This window comes from Bradysia coprophila, unplaced genomic scaffold (genome assembly GCF_014529535.1).
Source record: "Bradysia coprophila strain Holo2 unplaced genomic scaffold, BU_Bcop_v1 contig_350, whole genome shotgun sequence".
Lineage (NCBI taxonomy): Eukaryota > Metazoa > Arthropoda > Insecta > Diptera > Sciaridae > Bradysia > Bradysia coprophila.
Window position 1 is genome coordinate 6,523,314 of NW_023503608.1, and position 10,483 is coordinate 6,533,796.

At 33.5% G+C, this 10,483-nt stretch overlaps 2 protein-coding genes across 2 annotated transcripts; one reads left to right on the forward strand and one right to left on the reverse strand.

Moving 5' to 3' along the window:
- Positions 1–1,204: 1,204 nt before the first annotated feature.
- Positions 1,205–2,794, forward strand: LOC119080545 (pupal cuticle protein Edg-78E-like). The gene is made up of 3 exons (XM_037188960.1): positions 1,205–1,277; positions 2,259–2,336; positions 2,398–2,794. Exons 1-3 carry the CDS (start codon positions 1,266–1,268, stop codon positions 2,692–2,694), a joined length of 387 nt encoding a protein of 128 aa, XP_037044855.1. The 5' UTR covers positions 1,205–1,265; the 3' UTR covers positions 2,695–2,794.
- Positions 2,795–4,065: 1,271 nt separating this feature from the next.
- Positions 4,066–9,051, reverse strand: LOC119080547 (larval cuticle protein III/IV-like). Its single transcript, XM_037188962.1, has 3 exons — positions 8,897–9,051; positions 4,569–4,637; positions 4,066–4,503 (listed from the first exon to the last, which is right to left on the reverse strand). The coding sequence occupies exons 1-3, from the start codon at positions 8,906–8,908 to the stop codon at positions 4,219–4,221; spliced, it is 366 nt and encodes a 121-aa protein (XP_037044857.1). The 5' UTR covers positions 8,909–9,051; the 3' UTR covers positions 4,066–4,218.
- Between the last annotated feature and the right edge of the window lie 1,432 nt (positions 9,052–10,483).

The window sequence follows — 10,483 nt, forward strand, 5'->3', positions numbered from 1 at the left end:
ATAAACTGTTTTTTGGAACCATCTGTCAGAGGTAAGTTGCTAGCAACCCTGGACAAGACGTCTGCTTGTTACTTACTACTTAGTCGACGGTCATTTCGTTTCCTCAACTCTCCTTATTGAATAGCGCAGTTGTTGTCGACAACTTTAGTTTATTCAGTTTTTTAACAAACGTGCTGTTTGTATATTGAACCGAAGTATGTAATGATTCCTTTAGTGTCTTACTATCTTGTTCTGTAATGTCACCATACCATCCACCTACAAGTTAATAGTAGATTGCGTCCTTATTTGGAACTTTTAATTTTGCCAAAGGTATGGAATATTATCCTTGCTTTTATTTATTTATTTTGTGTTATAAAATTGACACCGTTTCAAATTTATTTGAATCATCTCCCATTCCATGTGTTCATATGCATAATAATGCATTATAGACAACACCGGCAATCAAACAAATAATATTTGCCACACATGCATAATTTATTCGTAATCGTGCGTTATGCGCTTGTTGTGTTATATGCTTTCTTTGCAACAAAAAGCATTTCAAATTCACTAGAAAAACAAACCTGAGCCATATTTCAATCAAAAAATTAACAAATTTTTAGAATTAATTTGAATAATTTTCGAATTTAATTTATACCACAAGTTGAGTTGACAAAAGTTGTAAATTTATTTTCCTTTATGCGGGATTTTTATTGCGATTTGGCAAGTGGTTATGGTCATACATTGTCTTCTGATTAATTGAATGAAATTTCGGTTTTATTCATAAAAATGTTGAGTGTTTTTTGTTTCACTTAAACAAAATGTAGTTCCGATAGACGATGCGCCGTTCATTTTCAATGTAGTCCTAGTCGATATGGCTGTGTATTGATCAGTCGAAAATATTTTATGGAACGCGTGGACGGTTGATTAGGTGACCGATTATGTCGATAGTTTTAGGTTGGTCGTTTTTGATTACGCTTATCGATTTATTTATAATTTATGTGATTCATGTAACATGCTCGGATTTATTTGAAAATTTATTCGTCGGGAAAGGTTCAGGTGATGAGATTTTGAATTTTGTAATTTTTTTCAGTTCAGGTTTTTTTGGTTGTGTGACAAAAATTATTTAACTTTACATCGACGTTATTTGGGAACTTTTACCACTCTTTAATTTTCCATTAATTTGGAGAAATCATCTTTCGATATATAAACGATAGCTTTTTCAAATCTGAAAATAGTGTCACATTTGGTTTTGTCTTGGAATAGTGGAAATCGTGTGCCTTGTAAAAATGTTAAAACTGGTGAGTTTGGAGAGGTTCATAGTCTTCAATTGTTGTGATGATGTCATTATATCAAACCTGTGCTACGATCAGTTTTCATTGTGCAGTTGTGGTAAAAATGACATGCCCAGAGCCTACACCGTTTCCTTCAAGGATACAATATCAGTTCTCCAAAAATGGTGCACAGTGAATGAAGATGCCATCATTATTCAGAGTGCAAACAGTGAAGAAGTGTGAACTGTAAAAGTTCTAAATTTTTGCCATTTACTTAGAACAATGTGGACGTTGTGCACTACATTCATCTGAATCTAGTACTTCAATGTCAATACATTAGATTAGATTAAGCAGGCCCGGACATTACATAGTTGATGTCTGACGGAGCCCGAAGTGTTGTTTGCTTTTTTACATGAAGCAAATATTTTGGTTGTCGCTTTATGAATGTCGCCCGTTAGGTAGCCAGTCTGGCAATGAGATTAAGTGGGTGGTGTCCGTGTCAGATACTCATGTGCCTAGGCCAGCGATGAACCTGTTTTGCTTTTAATTAAACCTTTTACATTATTAATAAAATTAAAAGGCCACATATTTACAACACATATTCAGGGAATGAGTTAAAAAAATCGAAAAATGTGTCTCAAATAATTTTTTCAATAAAACAATAAAATTCTTGCTATACTCTCAGAGGCACTATCAATTCAAAGCACTACGAATGTATGTGGCGAGCTCATGAAACTCGTTGCTCCTTTTTTGTTTCAACATCACTATTAACATGGAAAATTCTAAAAATTTTGCAATTACTGGGGTCAAATGGAAAAACCACTTGTGCTTTTCGAAAAATCGGAATTCGATCCTTATCATTTTCACCATGTTTGATATATGGAAAACGGAAACAGTGCCCTGTCCTTTTCATCGAATTCCCTGCTACTCATACTGGCATGGTGTCGCTTTATCATTTCTTTATACACGAGAGGTCATTTTAATTATTTAAAAAAAATCGTTTTCCAGTATTACCTAGCGGCTTTACTAGTATGTGCATCAAGCGATCACATCAACAAGAATGCTCAAATAACGAACTGGGCAAATGTAAGATTAAAAACCAAACAATTTTGAGTAACAAAATAAAGCAAAATATGTTCCAAAAAAGGGTTTGAATGCTGATGGTACATACCAATACGGCTATGAAACAAGCAATGGTATTTTTGTACACGAAACCGGCATTGGTGGACTTGGATCTCGTGGCTCGGCTTCGTGGTTTTCACCAGATGGTCAACCGTTTCAACTTCAATGGACTGCTGATGAACGCGGCTATAATCCAGTTGGCAACCATTTGCCCACACCGCCACCGACACCGGACTATGTTCTGAACACATTAGAGCTCATTAAACAGAACCAACCAAATTACGATATCTTAAGAAACATTATTAGTGCAAAGCAACGATAAATTATTCATTTTATTTAAATATTTATCATTAGGTAATTAATTAAGTAATTTAACTTCAACGTATTTATGTAACGAAAATAAAGATGAAATGCATCCCTTAGCTTCGCTTTGTATTTTACCTCACATATTTATTTTTGTCTCGCCGCCAAAATTCTATGGAAATATTAAGAGGCATCGGTGTCTAGCTATAATTGTAGCCTACATTTGTGTGTCATCAGGATTTTTTTTTGAAAAATGTATAACCGCAATAACGGCCACGAATATGTTACCTTTCAACATAAAATAGATTTGGTTGTACTACTACCGTTGTAGCAGTTTCACAAGCTCTGAGAAAAGTGAGCAGTTTAACGAAATTTTCATAGACCGCTCAGTTTTCTAATTACAAAAATTATGTTGGTAAACAAATGAAGTAAAAGATTTTGTGTGAAACTGTGGGAAATACCTAGATCAAAAGAAGTAATAGACTCGGTGGTGGCATGTAACATAATACATCGACTGCAAAGGATAGTTAACTGTGAACTGAAGTAACTTTTTCCAAAGAGTTTGGTTATAACGAGAAATAATAATTTTGAATCTTACGTGCAAATATTACGGAACTCATTTTGCTGCTGATATGCGTAGATCAGAAACAGTTTAATTAATTTGTGGGGTAAATTGAGTGCGTTGAGTGTCATGTTTGCATTGGTAAAATATATTTATCTCTAGATCTAGCGTCTTGGATCACCTCAGATAGGTTAGTGTGCGATTCTAAACTAGGGCAAAGGGATCGAAGTTATATGGCGCAGAACACTTTCCTGGATACGGCGGACTGGTAGGATGCGGGCAAAAATAATAACAGTCTGAGAAGTCGTTAATAAAATAGCCATCAGGATAATCAGCACATTTTGGTGGACCCGGAGTCTATAACAGAATGTCAATTAACAAAATAGAAATTCACTTCACGATCACAGCTTAAACTTAATTTTGCTTATGAGGAAATGGTTCAAGCAGTAAACGTTTCGCTACTAAAATGATAAGCTAAATCCATTTTTGTGAGAGAAATTGACGCTGTACCAGTGTTATCGGTGATCGGCGTTAGAAGTAAAAACATTAATAAGATCGAACGATTTATGGCATTATCTATCCCTGTGTCAGTTTTGAAACATCGTTGCAACTACTGTTATGCAACGGTTGTGTAACGATTGTGCAACCTTGATATTCTCTAAGGCAGTTGTGTCGTGTCTACGTTCCTATTCTAATATGACACCACCAATAGTGTGTCAATTATGAAAGTATGTACGTGAAATCTGTCGATTCAAATTCATTTCCCGCTTGAATCTTATTCGAAGTGATTTTTCAATCGCGAGCTTAATGTTAAATGAAAACAGAGAATTGATGAGTAATTAATTTATTGACTGGGAATATCTTAACTATAAATATCCATCGATCGGTTTATTCACTAAAGCTTTAATTAAATATTATTTTTGGTTTTTACTTAAAATAAATATCGGTAAATATTTACAACACGACGTGCAATCCTTCCACTTATTTTCGTCGAGCGTATTTATCTTGGTCAGCCCATGGATGCTCTTTCATGTATGCTAGCGCCTTTAAGATGTACGGTGGTATTGGTGGTCCTTGTGGTAAAAAGTTACCCGACGGATTGTAACCATTCTGGTCAGCTACATAACTGAATTGTACACCGATTCCATTTTCATCCGTCCATTGAGCGGCGCCTTGGGCAACCACACCGCCAATGCCAGATTCTTGAGCTACGATGCCATTGGATGTTTCGTAAAAATATTCATATGAACCGTCCTCATTGACTTTCTAAGGAGTGTGATTAGAGTGTGTTTAAGATTTTCTTTTTATTTTTAATATTTTTTAAATATTACATTTGTAAGCTGTTTTACGTGTGCAAATTTGTCAGCTGAGGCAATAGCTATTACAGCTGTGAGTACAATCTGAAATTGGAATAAATTATTTTTGGGATTATTATAACATCAAAAGGCAGCGTAATCCCATTAAAATAAAATAGAAATTGAGCTACACTACAATACGGTTTTATCGGGTTTACTGCGTGCAAATGCACATATGCGGCGTACTTGTATACTGTAATTCAACGCAAATGGTTCAAATGCTTCTACAAAAAATACATTTATTATAAACTCGAAGTTAAAATGTCTAGCACTTTACATCGTGTACTTAGAAGCAAAAACATTTAATTTTCATTTCTCTTATAATTCGTTAAAGCGACATGTCCCCTTTCTGTATTTGACGATTCATATTTTCTTTACGAAAAATATGAATTTTTTAGGTTTTTACAGAAATTCAACTTTTTACAGATGCGGACGGATACGGAAAATTGTAAGTATGAATTAAAGTGGAAGCAAATTAAAATGATCGACTCCAAGTGTATCCAGCTTTGAAAGCCAGTATAGTCTTGCATACCGCCCATTTGAACTGTTTATATTGCATTTGTTAGGTTTATTATTTGTAAACAGTTCCAATGCACACGTATAAGCTCGACTTCGAAGTATAAACGTGCGCGCGCAAGCTCAATACATCGAAAAAACATTGTGAATATTATACAAATCGATCGAAAGCTTTTTATTTAGTTCTACACTCGATTCAAATCACGATACATTAAAAATCTTCATAATCGTTCATTTCAATTTACCCTGCCTTTAGTAGATTCGCATCGATCTATAAGAAAATGATTAATATAACGAAAAAATTCACAACTAAAAGAATTATTAAACGCAGCGGACGCAGAGTCACATATGGGTAGTTATTCACGGTATTCTCATATCACAGTTCGTTGATAAATATTATGCACCTGTGTCACCTAAGCCGAAGGCGCGGATCATAATCCAACTAGTCAAAATAAACCTTTAGAGATACGTGCATATCATTTTTTATGTGTCGATGCAAAGTTAAATCCAAACTCCCTCTCCGATCTGATGCATGATGTTAGACATACCACAAAATTCAAATTCTGAAGCGCCATTCTCTTTGGAGGAAATCAAATGATGCATTGGACGAGGTACACCTGAAGTACTAGAAGTATTTTACAATTCCTACCATCTACCACCAACCAAAACTAAGCTCAATTGATCAGGTATATAGAAACCGTACCTCAACAAACAGCAACCTGTTAGTGACTCAATTTCGCACAAACACTTACTTCCTGGTATTGATATAATTTTTTTTAAATCAAGTAGGAAATCAATTTAAAGTAAATACAGATTTAACAAGAAACGAGAATTGTGCACTGATTGCGACTAAATATTCATTTAAAAAATGGGAAACTTGTTTCATATCATATTTTAACAAATCCTTCTTTGATCTATCCAAGTGAAAAAGAAGAGAGAGAAAAAAAACCGACTTATAATTTGCTATCATGTTCTGACAAATTATATTCGCCCATATAAAGTGTCTGCATAATAAATTTACATAAATTGATGGCAAAAGCATATACACGTAAATTAACGATCAAAAGAACTTCCCATATCTGTCAAAATTGCTAATTCAAATATGATTGAGTTAGCTTTATTGGCTGTGTAGCATCTGTTTGTTGTAGCTTCAGTTTTAATTCAAATAAAAAAGAATCTTTTCTACGAAAGATTGCACGATGTTTACATAATCAACGTTGAAAAAAAAAGAAGTCGCGTCTATTGCATAACATCAGCAGAACATACCGCGATCAATCATTGAAATATTTGTCGAACAATAAAAAATATTTTTAGATTGACTGTATGATTTTTGGGCTTGTCTGACTGTTGAATGATCATCTGTGCTGAATATTAAATTAATTGGACCGATTAAGATGCTTGAAAGATGTCATTAGTCAAACACTTGAGACTTCTTTTTGTAGGAAATTTTTAACTAACCTTCTTGACTGTTAATAAGGTGTTTTCGGTAAAATAAATTATTTTTTGTACGCGATTGCCTTGAGTGAAGGTTTAGCAAGTTTTGTGGAAAAACAAACAATGCGCTCTATCTGTTGATGTTAATCAAATCCATTTTTTCTTCAGATTTATTGACTTTTAATTTGTTACTCAGATATGCCACGTTTGGATTATAGGAAAATAAGTTACATGAATTAATAGCATAAGAAGTGATCGTTTTATTGACCTGATCATCAAGTTATTGTTATAGGATTGACCATTCTATGCTATGAATCTTTTTGATTCTAAGTTTAATGTAAAAACCGTTCAAGGTTTTTTTCCTTTGTCTGGAAACTTTAGCGTTACTTTTGAAACCTTTTGTCCGAAAAAAAGTTCCCTTCTTTATCACAGCTATAGTTTGATTGGTGATACGATATAATTTTGGTGGATTTTCTGTCTATGCTGTAGGGAACACCTTGAAAACTCAAAGTTCCGGAGAACTACCAATTTATAAAAATTCCTCATTGGTACTTAGATATTTGAAATAACAACTTATGTAAATTAACGAAAAATGGTTAAAAATCGGATTAAATAAATTTTTCCGAAATTTAATCGTTACGTCTGACACAGAAACTCTTCGGAATGGGGCACGGGACTCAGTAATAGTTTTTGTCAAAATCGGTCAAAATGTAATAGAATGAGTATATAATATCGTGTGTAATGAGTTATTTGCAAAAAATGCCATTTCCCCGAACAAAAGTTGTCATTTATACGGAAATGAATGTACGTAAACGTCGCCCCCTAGTATAACATTTTGTAAACTATTCCATGTCCTATTCACTTAAACGACCAGATATTAGCTGTTGAATAGTTGTATTTTATTAACTGCCTAATTAATGAACTGTTTCAATAAAATCTTAAAATTGAACAGGCTGTTTAAGCGTAGATTTAACATGAAGGATTTTTACGAATCTTCATCGGACTTTCTTTTAAAGAATTTTCATTTTAGAGAACTTCCTTTGATTAAAAATATCTTTCGAACACTATACCTTGTGGTGTACGGAAGGATTCCTATTTTTAACACAAACCATAAACCAAGCTTTAAGCTTAAACTTTTCAAGCATTAAATACAATGATCGAATAATTTGTATACAACTTTGAAATTTAGAACATACCTCATGTAAAATTTCCGAATAGGAAACCGTACTAATTCCTCAAAGCTGTTATATCATTGATAACGTTTTGAAGGTACAGTTTCCACTACAGGGAAAAACATGATCCACTAAGGAAGATTACACGAAGGTGTGAGCAGTTAAACACGCTGAAGTCGCGTGGACATCCCTCAAGTTTACCACGTACCGACTTTAAATGATAATAATTAGCAACTATTAGCAATTATTATCTTCACCCGAATTCGTCAATCATTAAAAACAATTTATTGCTTCAATGTTCTTCTCAATCGTCCCGCATGAGAAACGCACTCTAACTGAGCGTCCTCGAACGAGTACAAGTCTATTTTCACACATCTCAGTACATTTATAACATTCCACGTTGTTCGTAGCTATTTACGATACAAACACATTAATGGTGGTGATTAAGTGCTAAGTAACGTGAGATACGAGCCGAAGGCACATCCGGCAAAATATGTGAACGTCATTATTGTTGAACGACCCCATATCCTTGGAATAAATAAGATGGTAAAAAGTTACTTCTTCAATAGATTTTGAATCCAAGAGATTTCTTGTCCTGCCCAGTCATCTGTTCTCCACAACAACATCAACAATAAACATTGAAGTCTGACTAGCGTTTGCTCTATAGCCAAATGTCTGCATAACAAATGAAGTCAAAGATTTCTAATCAGAAATTTTCGACACCTCTAACAAATGAAGTAACAGATTAAATGATTATATTTTATCAAACGTTTTCCGCTTGTGAATACGGTTAATGTAGAAAAAGAAATTGAAAGCTTAATTTGTTACCGTCACTGTGAAAGGTGTTTCGCATCGCAAAAACTTAGCGCTATTACAAGTAATTATGACACAATACGACATGTAACAATGCATTATCACTAAGTATATTGCAACTGTCTTGCGTAATTTAATTCTTTTTTTTTCGACATAAAAAAATCCCAAATTATGACATAAATCCACGATTCATTGAAAATTGATGACCATTGGTAACGCTCTTACTAATACCCATCAAGCCATGGTGTTATTACAATCGCAAACAGACGAGAAAAAAAGAATGGTATGGATTGCAGTTCAAACCACTTGACACCAAAAATACAATGTACAAACACTGGAAATTATTAAATTTAATTATCACTCACTTACCAACTTAAACATTATTGTGCAAAAATAAATTCAGGCAAAAATAACAAAAATTAACAAATAGAATGAAAAAAGAGTCACTAATGATGTTATCGATCGGTTAAAGTTTGAAATAGCACTGACCGATAGATCACAATGCTAGATGCTTTTATATTCAACGCCTTTTTTTATTTCGTTAAAAACAAACTCATAATTAACAACTCCTAGAAATATGATCGCCAGTATCATTCTCAAATGGACGGGACAGAGAGGTGATCATCACTCATCATCAGATCGTATATTTTGGTAATTTTTGTATGATCGATTTCGGTGTATTTTTAGTCGATTTGTTATCCACTCGACAAAACACGACAGAAATGTTCCATCGATTTTGATAAAAAATAAACTGCGCGCGCATTCTCTTCTGAACATTATGAACATGAACTTTAAATCAACCAAGGTTGTTCTGTGTGCTTTAAAGCGTCCGCAAGGTCTATATTACCATTTCGTTGGTGTGCTGTTTGAAGTGACCAAAAATTATTTTTTGGGTGATGAAAATTTTGTAATCGATGCATTCGCACGTTAGACTGTATCAGAATGGAAAGCGAATGTTAAGTCAATCGGCTCTGATGTGTTGCGATATTTACGTTCCGTTTATATAATTAATTGAAGAGAAGTTTTTTTTTCTCTGTGGTTTCGGATTAGCATTTGATTACAAAAGAATTAGCGAATATGTTGAACAAATTATCGGACACCTGTGTCTCAGGATGGAAGATTGATATAATCCGTGACGTTAATTATGACAAAGTAATGGATGGAAAAAAGGAGACATCTTCGGTTGACTAGATTTAGTGACTTACTGACTCACTTATTGAAAATCTTAAGCTCTTATATATACAGACTTAAGCTATGCTCAACCCTAGACTTTTTTTTGTCGATCTTTAACATTTGAATATTTAATTAAACTTTTAATTAGCACTAGCTGACAAAAAAGATTTTTTTTCTCTGATTTAAGCTAATGATCCAGCACAAAGAAAAGAATGTGTAGATGAATGGTGAAAATAAAAGTGGTTTATGTCCATTCGAATATATTCGATGATGAAATTATGAATATTGAAAGGTGAATGAATCTTCAATGGGTTTTGTATTAATGTTTTATTAAATCATTCGTTTTGAATGAATTTAAATTTATGAGAATTTTTTTGTAGTTTTCTTTCTCGCAGGAAATGTCAATAAAATGGTCAAGCTTCTTGTGCAATTGGTAAATATTTTGAAAATTATAAATCAACAAAATATTTCTAATTTGGATGCAATGATCTACGACTTCCATTGAAAGATTGCAATCTTTCTATCAAAAAAGCTTGTTTGAAACGACAAATATTAATATACGTTGGCAACATTGAATAGACTGCAAGAGGATATTACAATTATAATATGAGTGAATGGAATATAATTTATGAGGTTATCTCTTTCTCTACATGACCGTCTCCATTCTCCATACTTCAGAGTGTTTCGCCCAATCTGTGTTTCTAATGTACACATTGAGCGATAAGTATATCTTTGAAACAATATTTATTTTTATTAGGTTTTACTGAGTGTGTTTAAAATTCT